Genomic DNA, 23,260 nt, shown 5'->3' on the forward strand with positions numbered 1-23,260 from the left:
CCTCCTTTGTGGATCAGCCACCCCAGGTGGCCACGGCCGGACTGGAGGCTTCGGAAGGGGAGAGGGACAGATGCAAAGGTAAAGTCTCTGTCCTCACGGGGCTTCCGCGCTAAAGGGCCTTGAGGGACTCCTTGGAGGAGGACTCGTGCGTCCCGCCACCGCACCAGCGGTCTTCCTCCGCGCTAGGCATTCAAGGGCAGCGAGCTGTCCTCGAAGGGCTTACACTCTAAGGCCGAAGGGCGCTCAGGCTCAGGGGTGCTCCCCGCCCCCCTCAGCTTCCGCTCTGTGTCCGCCCACCGCGTCCCGCCGGGCCCACGTTCCCCGAAGGCTGCTCCCGCAGCGCCCAGGCCGGGCCGGGCCGGAGGGCGGGGGAACCTTTGTTCCGCGGTGCCCCTTGCTCGCGCCCCCCGGGCCGGAAAGGCGGTGGGACCCGAGCGCCGGCTAAAGCCCGCGACGGCGCAGCGCCCTGTGCAGTGCGCGGGGGCAGCCTGTGCTGGCGGAGCCGCAGCGGGCGGGCGCGGAGGGAAGCGACGGAGCGGCGCGGGCCGGGCCGGGTGCAGCGAGGAGCAGCGCAGCTAGGGGGCAGCGTGGGGCAGGGCGGCCGAGGGCCAGCCCGGCCAAGCCGCCCAGTGGGTCCTCGTCGGGTTCTCGGAGGGCAGGCAGGGGAGGGTGCGCGAGGCAGGGGCGCTGCGGGCCGGGCCGGACCGGACCGGGCTGGGCTTTAATCTCGCCGGGCCTCGGCCGACACCGACCCCGCCGTCGGGGGCTTTAATCGTCGCGGGAGGAGCCGCCGCTGCCGTCGCCGGCCGAGATCATGGTGAGTGAGGCGGCGCCCGGGGCCTTCGACGGCTCGGGCCGCTGAGGGGATGAGAGCGCGGGCCGCGTCGTCTGGACGAGGCCGCGGCCTGCTGCGGCCGCCGAGGCCTGTTCGGGTCCGGGCCGCTTCCCCACCCCCATCGGTGCTGACCTCCCCTCCCCCACCCTTGAGGGAAAGAAAACGGGGGGAAGACTCTGAGGCCCGAGAGCGTTTGAACTTGGGTTGGAGAACCCCACCTTGAAGCTTCCCCCAAAAGAATCCTCCGTTAGGGTGACCCATAGACTTTATTGTGCCGGGAAGCCCGGGATTTACCACTGAAATATTGGGGAGGCCTTTTTCCAAAGCAAATTGACCCCCACTTGACTCGGTGATTTTATGACCTAATAATCGTCCCCGCTTTGAAGCAGCGGGAAGTCTCCCCTCCCCTGGGGTCAGTGAGGGCCGAGCCCCCGTGACCCTCCTCACCCCATTGTGTTTTATGCGTTTCCTGGGGGCGGGGGCGGTGTTTGTAAAGGAGGGGGCCAAAGGCGGTTTTCCCCAAAGTCCGGGTCTGCCCCCGCCCCCGTCCTCGTGGCCGCGGCGCCCGCTCCCGCCTTTAACCGAGCCCCGCCCCAGCACATGGCCTCGGGCGGGGCCGCCGGGGCCGCGGCCTCTGAGGAGCCCAGACCCGCGAGTGCGCGCCTTCGGCGTGCACGCGTGCGTTTGTGCGCGTGCGTGCCGCCTTGACCAGGCCGCTTTGTTAGCTTAGGGCGCCACCTACCGGTGGGAAGCGGTCCGCGGCGAGCTCCCGCGGGGAAGGCGACGCTTTTACTTGGCCCTTATTGTATGCGGGGCGCTGGCTTGGTTGGAGCGAGAAACCCCCGTTCCTATAGTCCCGGCAACCCTGCCGGGGTCCCACAAGAGACGGGCAGTGCAGGCAGAAAGGACCGGGGCGGGGGGGGGGGGTGTGAACCTCTGTATCGACCCAAGGTACTTTCCCGGATGGGCAGGGCCCCCCTCCTCTATCCCCCCGGGTGCGAATCTAGGGATGGGGAGCGGAATGAATGAATGAAGAAATCACAGAATGAGCCCCTTTTCCTGATGGCTGAGGCTGGACATCTCAAAGACAAGCCTCCGTTCTGAGGGGCAGCTAGTGGAAGCCCCAGGCAAAGGGAAGGGTTCAGGGTTCTTTAAACAGGGCTCCCCCTAAGTAGACTTCCCGTTGAGAGAGCTGACGTCAGGGTTCCGGGGGTGGAGGGGGCGTTCTGCGGACCCTTGGACCCAGCTTAGTCCCCTGGGCCACATTGCCTGGCTCAACCCAAGACTTTAGTGCGTCCAAGTGACCCTCAAAGCGCCTCAGCTGCGCTTCCCCCAGGGCCTACTTCTGGGCTCAATAAAAACCGAGATGGCTTTCTGCTTGGGAATCCAAGGACTGGAGTGCTTTATTGACTTGCTACGTCGTGGTCCCAGTACATACTGCTTCAAAAAATGGTTTTTAATCCCCATTTGTTCTTAAATAGCCTGGGCTGGAGAGCATCATCTCTAGTCACTTAAGTGACTTGTAGTATAGAGATACTTGGTAATGGTTGAGATAGATATATTTAACCTTTTTTTGGAAGTCAAACTGAGAAGTCATTTATCTTCCAGAAAGATAAATTAGGAAGTTAGTGCTATGACCTTTGAATTATTGAATGCCTTGTAATTATTGTGACACTTTTTTAGAAACAACTATGTAAGGAGAATTATAAATAACAATAATTCATTTAAAAAGTTAAATTCCATGCCCGAACAATTTTTATTATCCTTATGGTACAGCATGGGAAGAATACTTTGAATATGTGAGTCTCTGCCACTACATTGGGTTTTTTATGTTGGGTTTTGGGTTTGTTTTTTTTTTCCTGTTAACCTCACTTCATTCCCCTTTTGGAAAGCAGAGGTAATATTTCTTCTGTCCATCAACCTCATTAAAGATTATAAGAAAACATAAGTAATGTTGGTAGAACTGATTTGTTTGTAGGAAGAAGTGCTTTTCAAAGACAGTTGACATATCACTATAGGGAAGAGGATCATAAGCTCCCCCTACATTGCACAAGTCAGGGCCTGTATGAGGTAATAATGATTCTGCCATCCAGTACCAAAACATACTAGCACACAAAGGGAAGAGTTATATTTTCAAGTACCATGGTAATTCTGGTAAATAGGAAGTAGAGGCTTTTATGCCCTGATGCCTGGTTTCCTTTAGCCACAGCTTGATTTCTTTTAGGACTTGGCATGTCAATTTTATGGCCTTATTGAAACAAAAATCTTGTTAACTAAAATAGAACAGAAAGTCTTTTTAAAATAATAACCTCATTTTGCGTTACACATAAATTTTTTTAAAAATTAGTCTTTCTGAATTTTTTTTACCAGTTCTCAAAGTTTTCATATTTTAAAAAAAATACTATCATTTATACATATGGGATGGCAGTGAGCAACAGCAGCCTGGAAGAATATCTTAGTCCCGCTGTGGATCATTTTTATATTATTTATTAAAATTCATATTTGCCCATGGGATGATTCCTTTTAGTACCTGGGCTTAAACAAATTTGTTTAACCAAGATAGTTTTGTGGTTAGATCATTTAGAAATGGAAGCTATTTACATTAAAACATTTGGTTTTTTGAATGTAAGTTAGAATTTTATTTTATTTTGAATAACTTTTTCCTCTATGGTTGGTTATTATATGTGTTTTCTTTTTTCAAAATAACAGTCTGCTGCAAATCCTGAGACCCCAAACTCAACCATCTCAAGAGAAGCCAGCACCCAATCATCATCAGCCACAGCCAGCCAAGGATATGTTTTACCAGAAGGCAAAATCATGCCAAATACAGTCTTTGTTGGTGGAATTGATGTTAGGGTATGGTATTCAAGATTCTTAGCAATCAATAGGATATGAGCTTTGTGGGGTTTATTTCTTGGATAAACTCATATAAACCTTCTGTAAACCTGGATTTGGGTGTCCATTTGACTAAGTGAATTAGAAACCCTTTGAGACAAGGCTTTGTGCAGTTTGGGCTTAAGGAGGGAAAGAGTTGTGTGTTTTTTAATAATTGGGAGTTTAGGATGCAGAATTTTTATTTTTGAAGGTAAATTCTTTTTCATAGATGGATGAAACAGAAATTAGAAGCTTCTTTGCTAGATATGGTTCGGTGAAAGAAGTGAAGATAATCACTGATCGAACTGGTGTGTCCAAAGGGTAAGTAAGATGTGTTTCATATTGATTGAGTAAAAGTATGTGGATGTTACTGAAATCATTAGAGAAGCAAATCTTTAAAATTGGTACTTTTATAGCTGTGTCAGTGGGTAAGTAAAACAAGTTTAATCTGTGTTCAGTGAAAGTAATCTGGATGTTTAGTGGAATCATTAGAGAAACAAATCTTAAAATTGATGCCTTTATAGCTGTATCAACAATATTTGATTTACTACATTGCTCATTGCTTTGTTACTTTTTTTTAAAGAATGCATTTGAATACAAAGACCTGGTCCTTGCCAGTGTTATACCTGTAGTAAGACTATGATTAGTTTCTTATAATCTAGCCGCAAATACCTGCTATGCCAAATTTAGATGGTATATTATCCCTTTAATTAGTAATAGTGTGTATTCTTCCTGTGTGCCACAATGCATCAAATTTTTCCCTAACCCTTTACGTGACTTTAGGACAAAAACAGTTGAGGAAAACAAACCAAAAAAAATCTTGAAATACTTTGTGACTTGATACAGGTATGTAATAAGGACCCTTTCCAACCCTCTTTCTAAGAGATTTTCTACTAGCCTCTGTTTTGTTGAGAAAATACATTTGAATAGATTAATAACACAATGGTTCCCTTTCCAAATTCTCAAGTAAACTATTTGTGTAACTTGCCTTATATGTGGGAAATTGACAGAATGATTTGAATTTACATTCCTCCATGTCTGTCATTTGTTTCTTTCACTTAAGAAGCTCTTGATGGTTCCATTTGAAGGTGTCTCTTTTAAAAGGCAATTGGTTATGAAAAGTATCCCTTTAAAAATTATGCAATTCTTTCATAATGTTTTAAGAACTGAATTTTTCAGTTCTGTACTTGTGACCAAAAATTATGAAAGGTCAGAATTATTTACGTCACAGATTATTTCAAATGTAGATTTTACATAATTGGCACTTCATTAGAAAACTTGATTAGATAACTTTTTTTCACTTGGATTGTATACAAATCTTGATGATCTGCCCTTGTACAGATTTTTGCCCATATCCTTTCCATGTTGATAACAATGTATTAACCACTACATTTTGGGGATTGATCATTCACATAATTTTATATTACATAATTGTACTATCAGTTGAAATATGTTACTTTACCTTATATGTAAAGATTATCATTAATTTTTTTCAAATGACAGTCACTTAAAATTTTCATGGTTTTACACTTTAGATAGATTTTTGTAGGAAAGCTGTGAAGATTTACAAAATGCAAATCTAAAAAAGTTTATAATGTTTTAAAGCATCCCTTTTTATCTATTTTTAATCTATTTTATCTATTTCAAAATATTTGCCACTTGAGGGGAATTTTCCAAACAAATTGTACTTAAATTTCTTTTAGTAAGTTACATGATTAGTCAGGTTCTTAAATGTATCACTCCTGATGGAGTTAAGGAATCTGTTTCTTATTTTGCCATATCCTAACACATTCTTTAGCCTCTTACAGATCAAGTGGCAGAAACTTCTTTTGACTTAGACCTCTCAGTGAGAAGTAGAGGAGGCTTCGAACAGCGGCTCTTGCCCTTTCTTCTTCATCCCTCTACTAAAAAAAGTACTTTTATTTGGAAGGTTTTTAGGAAGAAATAATTGTAACCTAACCAGAGTAGTTTTGAGTGTTAACTAAGATTGAGTGGCTAAAGAACAGTTTGGGGTGCCTAAACATAGGCTGGTAAACCTTTTTTTCCCCCTCAGGTTTATATGTGTGAAAAATCCCAGCTTCTGTTCTGTTTACTTGTACTATGTGCATGACAATGATGACAGTAACCAAGCCACTTAACTTCTTTGGGCATTGGTTTTCTCATCTATAATGAAGGGGATCGCTTTACATCTAGGACTGATCATTCAGCCAGCTTCCAGTCCACCTAAATGTACTGTCAATCAAACTTTATTTTTTTTATCTTATCCATAAAGATGATCATGAAAGACATTTCCAAATGCCTTGCCAAAATTCAGGTATGGTAGTTTGTATCCTTCCAGCAAGATCAGGGGGTTCTTTGAATTTGCAAAAAAAAAAATTTGTTGACGATGTTGCAATATAATATCTCTCTTGTAATCTTATATATCTTATTTTTATGCATTTTAAAACAAACATTCCTAGAAGAGATCCTTAGACTTCACTAGATTACCAAGAGAGAGTCCATGATACAAAAAAGGCTAAAAACTGAATGACTTTTCAAAAATGTTACCAGCACTCTCCTAAGTAGAAAAATCAGTTCACTAATTTAAAAGGGACTATAAAATTTTAGCTTTGGGTTTTTTAAGTTGTGTTTTAGCAGTTTATTTTGTTATTGATTAGTAAGGGAATTGATGTAATTGACTTAGTTTTTTGGAACTTTTAATGCAATTCATTGTAAAGCAGAATTTGCTTTAAGATTAAGTCCTCTTACATTATTTCCAAAGAGATTTTTTTAAAAAAAAATCATATCAGACCTTATTATAAAGCAGGTATTTTGACCTAAAAGCAGGTCTTAAAACATTTTAATGTGACATAGGTATAACTAGTCAGTTGTTAGAAAGTTCTTCTGCTTGTTGTAAAGTTTAAAAAATGTTAACATTTCTCAATATTCTATACATTTGTACATTCCTGGTTTCAAGCTAGTAGAGAATGTGGGAGGAGATGAGGATTGGTGTCATGAGAGACAAGGTAGAAGTTGGGTTTTTAATAAACAGCCTCCCTAATAAGCAAGTGAACTTCAATTCTAAGGGGGGGAGGGGATGTTTAGAACATAAGACATACACAGATAAGTAAATAAATACTATCATTGGGTACAAACCTGGGGAAATTTAGGAAAGGCCTCCTAGGAAGTAACCCTTGAGCCTTAGACTTGGAGAGGGCACTAAGAAACTAAGGTTATAGTCTATCCACAGATATTTCCTCGGTATCTAACTTGTATAAGTTATGGACTATTAACTATGAATAGAGAAATAAGTGTAATAAAAAGACCAATATGTATTTAATAGGGATGATGTCTCAAGAATTAAGAATTCTTCTCAAAAGTTAAATTCCTATTTGATAAGACTTCATAAAACCTGAGGGAGAAAGTTCCCGAAATTATAATTGCTTGTTGGTGATAACATATCCTATTAATCATCTTTAATCTGCCTTTCTAGCTATGGATTTGTTTCGTTTTATAATGATGTGGATGTGCAGAAAATAGTAGAAGTAAGTGATCTTTTTTTTAAAAAAATTATTTTGACTTTTGGTGGTAATGGTATTTTGATTCCTTTGACGTATTTACATACACTTATAAACACAGAAATAGTTTCTTCCCATTCTATAGTTTTGAAACTTAAACCTTTTTATTTACTTGACAGAATTCTTAAATATTTCTCTGTAGTAAATTCTTCAGTATCAGAGTGGGGGAGAGGAGAAGGTAGATCCAGGGTAGAAAGAATTGTCATTTGAAGGTATATTTTGTTTGGAAAAGAAAAAGACTGAATGAAATAAAAGAACTGTCTAATGGCAGAGCTTAATTTAGCTGACCCCTCCCACGTTTGTCAGTTCAGGAAGCATTAGTTACTATCAGGTAGTTTATCCAGGTTTTCCACAGCTCCCTACAGTAGTTACTGTGATGGTCATCTTTAAGGACAGACACTAGTATAACTACTTTTTTCCTCCCCAGTCACAGATAAATTTCCATGGTAAAAAGTTGAAACTGGGACCGGCAATCAGGAAACAAAATTTATGTAAGTATATAATATAAAAGATATTTTGGGTTGTTACAACAACAGTTTTTTTCAGATGTTGGAATTATTGTTTTGCCTTTTTTCTATTAAAGGCGCCTATCACGTGCAGCCACGTCCTTTGGTTTTTAACCCTCCACCAGCACCACAGTTTCATAGTGTCTGGAGTAATCCAAATACAGAAACATATATGCAGCCTCCAGCTATGATGAATCCCATCACTCAGTATGTCCAGGTAAAAGATATCTGAACTCTTAATTTTCAAGTTTCTTCATGTTTTGCTATAATCCAAAATTGTGAATTCAAAATCTGGGACCTTAGGGATGATCATTGAACTCTACTTATCTTTAATTTAAAATGTAATAACCCTGATAAAAAGCTATTTAGCTTCTGCTTGAGCATTTCCAGTGATGTGGAATTCACCTGCCCCACAAGTGATCTATTCCATTTTTTGAGACCCCTAATTATTAAAAAGTTCTTCTCTATACTGAGTTGAAATCTGTTTCCCTCTAGCAACTCCCCATTGAATTTCTTTTTGCTATTTTGACATAAAAGTGCATCAAATATTTTAAAATAATGATTGTGTCTCCCTGTGGTCTTGTCTAAAAATGAAACATTTCCAAATTCTTTGTTCATTGCTTTCCATTGGCCATCTCTATATTTGACAATGTCACCAGTAAGTATGTAGTTCCCAGAGTTTAACTCTACTTCATATAGATTGTGACTATTCAGATCACAGTGACATTATCGCTTCCTTTTTCTCAGAATACAGTGCTTATGTTATTAAAACCTCAGTATTCATTAGTTTTGTTTTTAGCTATCACATTGGACCTGATTCATAATTAGTTTTACATATTTACAAAATAGCAAAATTTAGCAAAATGACTCAAATCCTTCTCAGCTTTATTGCTGCCAAACCAAGAATCTCTACTGTTCTATATCCATATAGTTGCAATCAATTGGAATTAAATGTAAAATCCTGCATTTAATATTTTAAGTCATCTTGTTTTTGCCCTACTTTCTAGTAACTTGCCTGAAGTCTTACTGAGTTTTTATTTCTTTCATCTAGTATGTGTTAGCAGTTCTTTCTTCAAGCTTGTAACATTTTCAGACTTGATGTATCTTTTATATCTTCAATCATGTTGTTGATTAAAAATGTTAAAAGGCGTAGGACTGAATAAAATGTTTCTTTCAGAGGTGAATCTTCTCACAGTACTTTCATCTAATCTACACTTCACTAGTTTAGGAAATTAGAAAGGCTTGTCAAAAGTTTTATGCAAGTTAAGACATAGGTTATTGTGTTAAGGTAGTGTTTCTCTAATCCATTCTCTTACTGAATTCTTTAAAAGAAAGAAATGAGGTTAGTTTGACCTGATTGGTTTTTAGTAGATCAGTCTTCCTTTCTAAATGTTCATAGGTATTAATTTAGTAGCTCATTCTAGAATTTAGTTGGGAATTAAATTTAGGCATGGCTCTTTTGTTTTTTTAATTGGAATAAAGTTTTTGTTACTTCTGGGGCTTTTACTTTTTTGACATTTTTTCCAAAGATTATTTCTAGTGATCACTTTTGTGAGTTCTTTCTGTACTCTGGATTATTATTTCATCTGGATCTCAAAGCTTGAAGACATATGAAAAGTAGGAGTAAGCTCTTGTCTATCAGGACCTTCAGTTGCCCTTGCTCCATTGTATGTCCAAAGTTTGTCAGTATAAAGACTATTCTCATTAAAGAAGATGGAAGCAAAATTAGAGTTGAATAGCTTTTCTGTTCTCTCAGCATTACTATAACATTCAAGCAAGCCCATTCTTTGCTTGTTGCTTTCCTTTTCTTTGATTATGGCTTTAAAAAAGTACTTGTCTTTGGCATTTTGAGGGAGGGGTGCCTATAATCAAAAAATAGTCATTATCACCCTATTATATACCACAATCTCCATAAAATACTAATTTGATGCCTTCCTGGGACTCGAGTTCTTGAAGGCATTGTCAGTAAAGTAGGAGCACTGGTGAGTTCTATTGGGCTAGAGCAGCTTAAAATCACACTTGGCAACAGAGAGGCTCCTCTCTTTGAGTACTTGTCCACTTAATGACAAATGGCACAATCTAGTCTTCTGCAGCAATGACAACAATGTTGGCAAGGAGTTTGATGTGGATGCTAAAAACCATACAGCTTTTAGGTTATCTACACACATTCTTTAGTTGTTGAACTTCTAAATGAGTGACTCTTGTTAAGTGGAAGGGTAGATGCTTAATAGAATAATTGGATTATAATCAAATATAACATTCTTCATATTAATTAAGCCATAAAGCAAATAAAGGGAGTGGCAGCATTGACTTTATTGTGTATCCAAAGGGTAAGAAGAAAACATCATTCTAAGATATGCCAAATATTGTAGAAACTATAGTAATATCAGTTTTATGATCACTTTAGTAAGACTTCCAATTAAATCAACACACTTTAACAGCTCAATGATGTCAATACAAAGATAGCCAAAAATATATTGTAAAACATCTTTCAGGAATAAGAAATGAGGGTGAAATGGAACAGATTTTAGCCTCTTGCCAACAATCCATCCTGAATACTGTGAGAATGAAGTAGTAGTATTGGACAGAGAAGAGAAGATTGGTTACCAACATGGCAGTTATTTCCTAATTTATATGTATAATGTCAGACCATTGACTTGTTAGACCACATTAACATTCATGTCAAAAGAGGAATGAAAGGATAATTTTTGTATCCAAATGAGTTTGATCCTGATTTGTTGAAAGAAGCTACCAATGCTAGAAAATGGGGAATAGATGAAAGGACAGACAATTAACATACCCTGAGGATGCTTCATCATTGTAGAATAGTGGTTTCTGGCAGCAAATACTTATAGAGCAGAGATGAAAGTAAAAGGCTAGTTTGTTAGATTTTATGTGGAGAGAGGATGGTGAAAGATCCTACACAGTACTAAGTTTGTGGGAAGCTTGTCAAGAGACAAGCAAAATCATCATCCAAGGACAGATGAGAGTAGAATGGGGAGAACAAAACACATAAAAATGCAAAACATCTATAATCATGTCTTAGACTTTTAACTCTGGTCTGGTTGTGTATTGCATTAAGAAATAGAAATAGCATGAAAGAAAACAGATTAGGAGGAGAGGAGGGAATAAGCAGTATGACAGAAATTTGAAGCCACAATTTTAAATGCATTAAAGCAATATTAGAAGGGGGGAAATTACCAAAGACTGGGGGAGAAACATCTAAGATCCTTAATAACTATTTTTAAGTAACAGAGAATTACTACCAACCCAAATGCATATTTCATCTCTCTACAAAGTTCTTATGAGAAAAATCTATGTGCACTTTTAGAACATCCTTGATGAAAACAATAAGGAACAAGCAGTTTTTCATAAATGACATTACACAACAAACTTCAAATTTTAAAAGTCACATTTGAATGAAAAGTATAGAAAACAAAAGATTCCACCAGACATGTTTGTTTACTGAGGAAACATCTGATCTTGGAGAGTAGAACACTCTGCTTTTCTTTTAAAAAAGCATCTTCAGTACATACATCAGAATATAATACAAGATTGTTCAAACCCTGTAACAATAGTGATGATTTTTGTTTGACCTGTTTGTTAGTATCAAATGACATATACTTGACTGTAGCACTTGAGTGAGAATGCCCTGTGTAGAATCCAAATAGAAGAGGGACTGTAGAGATGGGGCTGTGGATGTTCGTTCTTGTGTTTTGTGTTGTCCGTTTCAAGCTCTGAAAGTTTACTTGAATAAGTTCCATAACTTATTCAAGTTTAGTCTTAAGTGGTAAATAAAAAATTCTTACTTCCTGTACTATGAGATTTGTTTGGATGAACAATCCATACACTCATTGGTCTATCAGTACCTCTTCTTGAACAGATAAAGCAGATTGAGCAGGAGGAGTAAACTCTCATATCACCTTTCCTTGAAACAGACTGATCTTTTTTTTTTAAATAATGGATTTTTAATGGCTGTTGAACAATTTAGTCTTTGAAGAATTTTAGTTGTTATTCATTCAGGAGCAGTAAAGAGACTTGATGTGGGGTTGAAAAAGTTGCAAGAATTAAGTGAGAAAAGTGCAGTGAAAGGATATCAGAATGATGTAAGATGGGCATGATACTGACTTGAAGTTTAATCTCTTGCTATCCACTATTTAGAAAGGACTAAAAGTATTTGTCAGATGTCTGAAATTTTGCTTTTGTATTCAAAGTCAGCGACTTCACTCACAAGCTTATTTTCTTTTTTCCCTGGAAATGTCTTAACATTTGATAATGAAACCATCTATCAGAAACCATTCTTTCTCTGTATAGAATCAGATTTACTGAGTTGTAATTTTGCATATATTGTATAAAATTTATTTGAACTTACCTAGGTTTTTTTTGAATTTGTAAGTTTCTTCAATTTAGAAATGTTTTTTCTTCCAAAAATATTTTTTAAAAAATTAAACTTGTCATAGAAAAACACTAATTATATTTCATTTTCAGGCATATCCTCCTTACCCCAATTCACCAGTCCAACTCATCACTGGATATCAACTACCTATATATAACTATCAGGTAACTTTTTAAAAAGTACAACTATATTATTTTGGTGTTGGGATATTTTGCTTGATGCTATTTTTTTTTTTACAAATAGTTTGTTCTTTTAATGAGGGAAGTATGCCAATGGCAGGAGTATAATTGAGTATTTTAATAGTTGAAAGTTGAGGAATGATTTTTTTTAATGAAATATGGCTGCCTTCCACATTTCTGTATACATTTGAAAAATATGTTGAGTTCTTCTCTGTCATGTAACACAAAAAAATTTATACAAAAATTCTCACTATTTTGTTTTTTCATGAGAAGAGGTAAAAATAAAATTATTTACCTAATTCCTGTGTCGCACTGAAGTTCAACCAAGAATTTAGCTTTCTGATCTTCAAATATTTATCAGATACTTTACCATCTTTAAAGAGAGCAATTCAGAAAACTACGCCGTGCCCATGTCTCCTTGAAAATTTACTCTAAAAAAAGTAGGAAAAAATTAGGACAAATTTAACAGAAACACAAGTATATACACTTTGTTTTATTTTCCTTTAAGATTAATAAATGCAATAACTCGCCATTTAAAGTTTTTTTGATAATTTTAAGAAATATTTGCAAAATCAATGTCTGTTTTGCTTTAAGGTACCTCCACAGTGGCCTGCTGGGGAACAAAGGAGTTATGTTATACCTCCGGTAAGAGGAATTGACAGAATATAAACTTCCTAATCTTTATCAATGTTTTATAGAACATTATTTAGTTCTATCATAAAGATAATAACATTTTTCATTAATTTCATTGTAAGGAGATCTGTAAGCCAGTGTATGGTGAGAATTGTCACCAGATTTTTTTGTATTCCCAAATAGCTTCTAGTGTCTTGCACACAGAAATTGTTTAGGATTACTTGTTGAGTTGACAATCTAAACAGAAGGTTCAAAATTAAGATTTTTGTTCCAATTTTTTGCCCCAAGGAAAAGAAAAACAGGAAAACGTCAATAAAATTTCTATTTAAAAGCACAAGTAGATTTTGCATTTAGAGAAATTATGATTTAAAAGGGTCAGATATTGTGTGCTTCGTGTAATTACAAATCATCATCTCTGGAGAACATTTACAACATGGAGTTAATTGTTAAGAGAACTGGCTTTGGAGTCAGGAGGGACTTGGCTTCAAGTATTGCCTCTGATCTACATTGACCACATTGACATTGAGCAAATCATTGACCCCTCAGTGCCAGACTAAGAAGGTATATTGTGAAAAGGTACTTGTGAACCTTAGATATATATCAATGAAATAGCAGGGCTGGTTCGCATGTGCATGTGTGTACATACGTATGTACTCCTTATATGTATAACGATTGGGCACATATTGGCTTCAGATCCTAATCAATTGATTAGGTAAAGATTTAAATGGATTTTTTATATATCATTCTTGAGGCTGGCTTTCTAAGCTAGAACATTGTTTTTCCCAATATAAGATGATTTTTTTTGTTTTTTGTTTTTTTGCTTAAAATAAACTTTGTGAAACAGAATAAAAGCTGTATTAGAATTCGGTCTGATTATGAAACCTGCTTTCTAAATTATAGCATTAAGACATACTTTGGAAGAGAAAATGTTAGAAATCTCTTTTAGCATCTCTTGACTGTATTTTTATATTTTAAATGTAGGCTTATACAGCTGTGAATTATCACTGCAGTGAAGTAGACCCAGGAGCTGAAGTCCTGCAGACAGAGTGCTCCGTCCATGAGGTCACACAGTCCTCCGGGAATGGCCAACAAAAGGCAAGGGGATGATTTCAGCCTAGATGATAAGCATCTCTCTTTACATTCTAGAAGTCATCAAAACCCAGTGCTAGTCCTGTGGGAAATTGATAACTTTATTCAAATGTCTAGCCATAGTGATGAATTCTAATTCACACATATTAACATGTAAGAGTTTGGAAGTCCCAAATTTCAATATGAATGTGTAAGCCACTTCTTTTTTAATCACTTTTTTTAGTCCTTAGATTGTCCTTATATCTATAATGATCATTAGTATTGAGAGACACTATGGATTAATGGATATGTGACTTTGGAGTCCAGAAATCATGGCTTCAGGTTCTGCCTTTGACACTTGTAAACACAGGCAAATCATTTAATCTCTCCATTATCTCTCTTAGCATGATAAATTACATCACAATTGGCTCCAGACTTGGGAACACTTAAACCAACTAAATTACAGGTCTGGAGCACTACCTTTTTCTTTCCTTCCTCCTCCCCTTTCCCAGAATCAGTCTTAATTAATTAATTAGCAAACATTTATTAAGCACACAATCATTTGTCCAAAGAAAGAAAGTTGGTAGCTTAAAAGTTTTGCTTCAGAGTTATGGTTGATTTCTGTTCTTCTCTGGCTAATATTTAGTATTTATCTTGCCAAGTGCTAACTTACCGTTTTATAATATGCACTGTCATTCTATATGATATATAAAACTGATTTAATTTTATGATTACCGTTAAAAAAAAAAAGCCAAAACTCTTTAAACTCTCTTGCTAATGAAATTTTATTAAGTTTTTAATGTTTTTGGAACCTGAGACTGATATTGAGTAGGGTAGTATTAGGGTATTGAATATGGTAGTATTTTCTGGAAAAATTGAAGTTGATCTTTATTGCTCTCATTAAAAAAAAGTTTGAGAAAAAAACAACAGTAGAACTTAGTGACATTTCTTGATAGTTTTGATTGTCAGAAGTCAGGATGGAAGGAATGGTGCTTTTTAAAATTAAACTTTTATGATCTTTTTTAGTATCAAATAAAAGACAAAGAGAGAGAGAGAGAGAGAGTGTGTGTGTGTGTGTGTGTGTGTGTGTGTGTAGCCTTTTGGTATACACTACTAACAAGCTCTGTATTTTTATAACCTTTTGGTATATACTACTAACAAGCTTTGTGTTTCAGAAATCTGTGGACCGAAGCATACAGACAGTGGTGTCCTGTTTGTTTAATCCAGAGACAAGACTGAGAAACGCTCTTGTCACACAAGATGATTACTTCAAGGTATGGTCAGTGAGGCGTTTGAAAAAATAATCATTTTAAGTTTTAAAATATTCCTCTTATATTAATCATATTCTGGCTACTGGGACCACTTGATCAAATTTGTAGGTACTCACTTGTAAAGAAAGCTATCACAATGTGAGAGTTAGGTTCAGCAGCATGCTGTTTAAAACTTTGATACCTAATTTGTCCTTAGGGAAGAAGCCAATAGATACTATTTTCAAAAGCCTTCTTGGAAGAAGTGTCAGAAAAGATTGTTACTTCTAGATGTAGAAGACATTGTAAAAGAATATGGTGGCTACTAATGGATTAGTCAGGTGTGAAGCTGATTAGTAGAATAAGGTATGAAATAAGCTAATATTTGAGGGGTGGGGGTGGAACTGAAATCAGAGTCATCCAAAGCCTGGAAGTTTGAATTCGAGGTCCAGGCCTGACTCACAATCCTGTCTCTTTCCTTAACTCACTGTATGAGACGGTTCAGATCACTTAGCCTTTCTGTTGAACTTCCCAGATCTCCTCTTCTCAGGGAGTTTATAAATGTGGTAGTTGATAAGAGATTCACTCATGTAACTCATGGGACAAACATTGTAGAGAAGAAGATGCTTTGGTCCAGGTTTTTTTGGTGCCATGAAGCACTGTAAAGAGATCTTTCTTCTCCTCCTATGGGGCCTGGACTAGGGAAGGTTGCATGGCTCTTGACCTCATATGCGCCTGGAGCCTGAATCCCTTCTTCCTTCTCTATGTGACTTTCTCCCTCCTGGGAGACATTCATACTCCAATGATGCATTCCCTCGAGCCCCAAGAGGTGTCCTGCAACCCTAAAGAAGCCATGACTCGTGAGAGCAGCCAGCCCTAGCAAGGCTGAACTGGGTAATCTTCCTGGGAAGTAAGATTATTACTTAATAAAAGCTAGGGTTGACCATGGTATAGAGGCCTTGCCATGTACTCGCTCTGTAGGATATTTGCAGATAGTTTTACCTCGCTTCAGTTTTCTCATCTGTGAAAATGGAATTGCCTCACAGGTTTGGGAAGGAAATACCGTGTAATTGTGGACTATTTACTTTTATTGTTTTTCAGCATTAGCTCATGTAAGTTTTTTTGTTTCTATCATATTGTATCCCTGTCTGTGGGTATACAATGGCTCACTTCTTTATAGGCTAGGAGTGGGGTGGGGTGAATGAGGAGTTCTATACTTTAAAGATCAAAAGGGGAGAGCCATCTATACAGTATGCCTTCCTGATGCTGAGGCTTATGCTTCAGTATAATGGAAGTTCATCCTGGAGGAAACAGATTCTAGGAAAGAGAACCTTACTGACATAATATAACTTGGATTATTTGTTTTTTGCCAACTTCATATGAGTCATTCATATTTATTTATTGAGCATTTTAAGGTTTACAAAGTTGGGACAATTCTCGCAGAAAAGAGATGTAGCTGAGTTAGTTTTGTTAAATGGCAAAAATACTGTATTTACTAGTGGTCTCTGCCTCTCCCCTTCCTTAGGACCTTGCATCCTGTCATCAGTAGAAATTAGGGCAAATGTAAGGAGTCTCGAGGTAGGATACATGTAGTGTACTGGCTTCTTTCTACCCGTGGAAGGAACACATTTTAAAAATTATTTCCATATATTCTCATTTTCCCCTTCACTCACATAAAAGCTCTTTAGATCTATCCTAGAGAAGGGAAAAAAAATGAAGCTTTTTAGACTTAGTAAAACTTCTCTTTTTAACATAATGGGGTTTTAACAAGGAATGTGAAGGAAAATTTCTTCCAGATGTTCTTTAGTTATATTTTTTTAACCATTTAAAAAAGTAGGAAGTTTTAACCAGCAGGAAATAATTGTGTTAACATCAGTAACAATTTTGATTGTACATCAATTAATTGTCTAAAATGATACTTGTTAATTTCAATATCCTCTTAAGTTTTGACATATAATTTTTTGCTTTTAAGTGAACAGATAAATCAGATTGGCCAGATTCTTAGTGCTGACAGGTGTTTGGGACTTGTATTTCCAATACTCTAATCCTCATAAAGAGGATCTGTTTTTTTGAAAGAAAACTGAACATTATAGAATGTCTTATGATCTAATTTATTTATGTTAAAATATTATGTTTTATAAATAATATTTTATGTTAAAATTACTCAAATGTACAAAGTTCTTTATAATCTTGTTCTTTTTTTTTAGGTTATATCAATAATAGGAATTTTTCACTGAAGTAAATGGAATATGTATATTTCTTCCAGGACAAAAGAGTACATCACTTTAGAAGAAGTAGGGCTGTGCTTAAATCCGTTTGAATCCTCTCTGCTGAAGCTTCCAGTGTTGTGGACAATAGTTACTGTTTTTGAGTATTACGAAGATACAGAGAGTTCCTGTTTTCCACTATTATGGAAAGTTAATTCTGAATTTTTTTGACAACTTATTGCAAGACTTTCTGTGCAAGTTGTGTTAATTTTCTTAGTATGTTGTGTTTATTTTGCATTGAAACTATTCTACTTTGGATATTCACTTAGTAATTGGTTCTATGTTGAGTTCACAGTTGAAAGGGAAAAGCAGTTGAAGTGGACAGGTATAACTTTAGGGTTTACATGTTAGTGCTTCAACTGGTACTGAAATGTTTTTGAGACTTTAAAAGGCAAATGTTGGTTTTCAAAATTTTGCTTTATAGAAACTTAGTGTTTTGAAAGGTCAGAATTTTGACAGTTTGACTGTTCTTAGCATTTAATCTCCACCAAATACCTCTTCAGCAGTACGATATATTTACAATACAATGCTTTGTGTTTGTAATTTAATTTTAGAAATTTACCACAGAAGCAGACTTTTTAAAACTGCGTTTTTAATCAGTGGAACCAAATATATAAAGTTGTAGCTTAATTGAAGACTTCCAATTCTAAACCCAGTATTATATAGCAGATTCTCTACAGACAATCCAATCATTGGGTGTTATGTTTATTAGTTCAATTTTGCTTACAAAGTACCTGGAGTCCAACAATAGATAATTGATTGGGATGGCAATTAGGGTAATTCAAATTCTGGATGTAATTTTAAAAACCGATACTAACCAAACCTTACTAGATACATAAGCTTCTCAGTGGGTTACTTTTGTTTTTCTTTCTTCCTTTTTTCTTTTTATTTCTTTTTTTTGTGTTTTTTACTGCTAAAACTTACTTCAATAGCTATATCTAAATTGTGCAAAATATTGGCATTAAAAAGGATGCTGAAGCTTTTTTTTATGTCATTTAAAGGTTAATCAGAGTATTTGAAAGGAATTGCTTTTATAAAAAAAAACCTAATTTTAGTTATTTGTCATGGAACAAATAAATTTTATTTTTGTTTGTTAACCTATTGTATTTTCTTTCTTTATTTTTTAAAGTTAAATGGGCCTAGGAGTTTCAAAATAGAAAATAGTAGATACTGACAATCCTCATTTCCCAGGAGTCCTGCACTTGAGGGTTAAAAATCCATAATCCTACATTTGGATGAATCAGCTCCTCTACACAACCTCAGTTGATCCTGTGCACTCTAATAGGTGATGAGAGGACAAGACTGTTTCATTAGATCCAATTTTAGCTTCTCTAAATGTTGTAATTATCTACATGTATTTCATATCCCAGGACCAGTGATTTGAAATCTGAGAATCAGCAATCTGAGCAGTTGGCCTGTCAACCTTGTAAAGGTCCTGGTGAAGCAGCAGCCAACCCAGTGTGGAAGTCTGTGTCTCGTTAGTCTGGTTTTCCCTAGCCCTGAGTTTTGGAGTAAGGGGTTTTGTGAAGAGGGACCTCCTTGGCTTTGACTTCAGTCTTCCATGCAAGCTTGAGCTTTGATATTTCATATTCTAAGTTAGAAGATGGGAAACCATTATCTTAAGGTGAATCCTACTTCTCACAGTTGGAAATTCTCTTTTACCTTCAGGTAGAAGCTTTGCCATTCCTTTGCTACTGACTGTTTCTTTCTAGGAAAAAAAACTCAGTCGTTCCAAGTTGAGATGATCATGACTCTTACTTTCGCCTTATCTACTGAAGAAGTGATGTGTAGAAAATTCCTGAACACAGGAATGGAAAAGGTTCTAAATTCTGCAAATGGATAATGATTTTTAAACAAATATGCTCTCAAAGCATGGAAATGGCACTAAATTTGCATTAAAATACCCAGTAAAAATTAAGAAACTCAGTTTCAAAAATGCTGATAACTTCTTACAAGCACTTTACTGTATATGCTTAATGACTCCATTAGTACTAGAGGGCCATATTTTAGTACTAGAGGGCCATATTTCCTTGACATTTTTAGGCATAGAGGTGGTGGTATTCAGTTTAGTGCTCCAGGCAAAGTTGGTTGTAAAAAGGGCATTTTAAGTTAAAATAAATCTTTTCCTTCCACTCGCTTTTCATTGTAAAATCAAAGATGGCTTTTCATAGAAAAAAACTCAATTGGATCAAAGGTTCATACCGAAGGAGAGGGTTTCATATAGTAATCTGTGCATGTCCACAGTATCAAAGGAAATGAGAGTAAAACGGGAGTAAATTTATAAGGGAACTTCTGCTGGTGGTAGTAGGAAAACCTATTCCTCATAGTACTTTTCCTGATTTCTCAGAAGTCTTCAGGGAAGTTTTTTACTGGACCTCTCCTGGCTCCTTTCTTTGTGCCACACTCTCCCACTATTTCAAGGGCATATGTGGTTTTTTTTGTTTTTGTTTTTGTTTTACTAGGATTCTTCCTAGGTTAAACCTCACTTAATCCATGTGGTGCAGAGAAAGCTGCAAATACTGGTTTAAATTAAAAATGAGAAATGCTAGCAGGTAATAAAGTTGCTTGCATGGTTGGTTTCTGTTGCACTTCTCTGGAATACCCTTCTTACTGAATATTGCACCAACTTGTATAATGAATGCTGTGCCATCTGTGGCACACAAGAAGTGAGTTACAGGGTAGCTGAAGCTCTTGTGTACAATTGCGTGATCCAGGATTATTCTGTGAGCTTCAGTGGCAGTCTCTTTTTCTGGGTCACAAAAAAATACCTATGATATAAAAACCATCTCAAAAGAAAACAATATGACATAACTGGTGTTTACTTGTTCATCTGAAGCATGTTAGGTTTTAATTTCTATGTACTCCCTTCTGTGCCTTACCTATCCAAGTCTAATCGAGAACTCTGAGGAAGGCATTGAGAAATCCTGGAAACCGCTTCCCAAGCCATTGAAATATGACTTCATGTCCAGGGTAACTTGAGTTTTTAGTGTTTTCACTTAGAAAACTGTTAACATGGATGATGTTATTCCAAAAGAAAACTATAGAGTAAGTCAAGGACCTGGTATTTCAAAACCCAGCTCATTCTGGCTTTTGTTTCTCTTGCCAAGTTCTGGGCACCTTATTCTCCACTTAAATCACTGAACTCTGGGCAAGCTAATTTCAATGAATGCTCTGCAGCATTTCTAGAATGGCCTGGCTCCTCATCTCTGTCTTTTAGAATCCTCATCTTCCTTCACAGCCCAGTTTATATGTTGTATCCTATTGGGAAGCTTTCCTTGATTTACCTTGAGCAGTAGCTCACTTGCTCTTTCCCCAGATTGTAAACTATGAATATTTTTATAATCATTCATTTGGAGCTGGAGGGGAATCTAATAGGAAATGCAAGAAAGGGTTGGAACCGGTGTCCTCCAAATCCAGAGTTGCTGCTCTATACTATTTTGTGATCTCTCTTAAATATTCTAAGCTTCATGAAAACAAGAATTTTTTCACTTTGTCCTTATGTCCAATGTCTCACTATGTCCAATGCTTGTCCTTATGTCCAATGTCTCACTATGTCCAATGCCCAGATAAAATCTTGAACTAAAAGGTATTTGCTGGAATAGTTTGAAAAACTGGATTAACCAGAGCACTTAATTGCCTTGCTGCTGAACAAAGAAGTTTGCCATATTTGAAGCCCCAGAGATAGAATACAAATCAGTTTAGGACTGATACTGGCCTGATTTTGTGTTACCTTAGGTTATTTCCAGTTACTTACAAAAGTGTCAAAAGAGTTAATATAGAATTGTGATTTGGTTGAATTTTTTAAATAAATAAATGCAATACCTTGAGGAGGAAGGGAAAATGGTGAGATTGAAAAGCTCCAAAATATCTGTCATACACATACAACCATACTTTAAAAGAAAAAAAGACCCTTTCATTGATTTCTGTTCCCTCCCTTCTGTGCTTTATTTGTCAAAGGACAGGTTAAAAAAGAAAAAGACCATTTCATTGTGGTTTATTTTTAACTACTCAATTTTAATTCACACCTCTGCCTCCTAGGAGCATATTCATTTAGAAGATACTGTCTTTCTAAAATGAAAGCATTCCACAGCACTTTTCTGTCAGGTTTTAGTATTCCTCTATCTTTTTTGAAAATCCTTTTAGCCTTCCTCAAAGGTAACTCTTGTCTTCATAACAGGCTTAATAGCTTTGGCTACATTCGGTTGCCATAGGATATGTGTATCATTTGGAGTAGTTGAAATCAGGCAGAGTTCTATTTCCCTTTCACCAAGATGGCAACTAGTGGAGAGGGTGGGACTATAAAGGGAAAAGGCTGCAGTGTTCTTCGTTGACCAGGTCTTACAAATAGGTCCAGCTGTTAAATATGAGCATTTGGAATTCCTGAGACACTCCTTTAGGATGAGGATTGCTCCTATTACATATTTTGAAAAGTAGTCTGGTCTTATTGACATTATATGTAATGTCTTTGTAACTGATTCTTTGTGCTACTCCTCACCACCCATCAAAGATTTTGGAGTTTTCCATCTGTAGGTTATATAGTTACTTGTAGAAGACAATAAACGTAAGAAGTTAAAACAATAAACCTGCATTTTGAATGCTCATGCAAAATACCCAATCTGCATAGCAAATAAATGATAGAAAATTCTACATTGCATTCAGATTTAACATCTGTCTATTATGACTATAGCTGTGGGCCAATCCCAGGAAAATGGGGAAAAAAAGTCTCCTGGTGTTAAAACTTGGAATTCTACTAGTATACATTTAAGCTCTATGGGAACTATATTTTACATTTTTAACTGGTATGGAATGGAAAGTTTTCTAGTTTGATGTGTAGATCATTTTCCCAAGGCATCCTGATATTACATATATAGGATGTACTTCCATTAAAACCGGCAAGAGAAGAATATGGCCATTTTTGCTTTGTTTTACATAAAATTCCCAGGTAACCAGCTCTCTGAATCTTTAAGAATAGAACAAATGCCCCCCTCTAGGATGCTTTAGGTTATGAATGTTAATAGAAAACATATGAAAGCCACTGGAAGCAGTGGCAACATTTTAAGTATCCCAGAAAGTTGGAGTTTTTGTAATCTTTAATCAGTTGTATTTTTAATTGTCCAATTGCTAACAGTGCTCTTAAGTTTTACAAATCCATTTGCAAAAACGTTATCAGATTTGGTTGGTACAAAAGCTCTCTGAGGGTAGTCCCCGTTTTATAGACGAGAAGACAGATTCAAGTTGAATTATCTCCTCAGGATCATACATCTGGTAAGTGTTTCAGGCTGGGTTTGAACGTTTGGTTTTCTTAACACTAAATCCAGTTGTTGTGGCCGTAATCTATGATACAAGTTTGTGTAAATTCATTATGGCTACAATTTTACATGTATAAGAAAAAAATGGGTAGAGAAAACACATTTCTCTTTCTTGGAAGAAATTATTTAATTGTAAAATGAACTCAAAACTCAGAATTTTGCATTATACTTTGGAACCAAACTGTCATGCTAGAAGTGAATCAATCAAAAGTTCTTTTTCTGGATTTCCCTTTTCTTTATTAAAATATAGTGCTCAGAGATCTCTAGGATTTGAACCTGCTACATATTACTGAGCAAAATCTGAATTCTAATTGTAGTACATGATATAAGAACAACTCATTTAGGACTTAATTATTTATGGGTGTTTTTTAGCACATTGGACTACATAC

At 37.0% G+C, this 23,260-nt stretch overlaps 1 protein-coding gene across 4 annotated transcripts; it reads left to right on the forward strand.

Annotated features, from left to right (window-relative positions):
* The first annotated feature begins 609 nt into the window (after nt 1–609).
* On the forward strand, nt 610–18,659 carry DAZL (deleted in azoospermia like). Of its 4 annotated transcripts, none has more exons than XM_051961042.1 (11): nt 610–817; nt 3,545–3,691; nt 3,939–4,030; nt 7,182–7,233; nt 7,694–7,757; nt 7,850–7,989; nt 12,261–12,332; nt 12,942–12,992; nt 13,962–14,075; nt 15,224–15,322; nt 17,562–18,659. In XM_051961042.1, exons 1-11 carry the CDS (start codon nt 815–817, stop codon nt 17,613–17,615), a joined length of 888 nt encoding a protein of 295 aa, XP_051817002.1. In that variant the 5' UTR covers nt 610–814; the 3' UTR covers nt 17,616–18,659. The 4 variants fall into 4 exon arrangements, with proteins under 4 accessions (XP_051817002.1, XP_051857810.1, XP_051857809.1 ...); XM_052001850.1 differs by lacking the exon at nt 610–817 and adding an exon at nt 1,193–1,786 and having other exon boundaries at nt 17,503–18,659; XM_052001849.1 differs by lacking the exon at nt 610–817 and adding an exon at nt 1,193–1,786.
* The last annotated feature ends 4,601 nt before the right edge of the window (nt 18,660–23,260 follow it).

The sequence above is a fragment of the Antechinus flavipes genome, chromosome 5, assembly GCF_016432865.1.
Source record: "Antechinus flavipes isolate AdamAnt ecotype Samford, QLD, Australia chromosome 5, AdamAnt_v2, whole genome shotgun sequence".
Taxonomy (NCBI): Eukaryota; Metazoa; Chordata; class Mammalia; order Dasyuromorphia; family Dasyuridae; genus Antechinus; species Antechinus flavipes.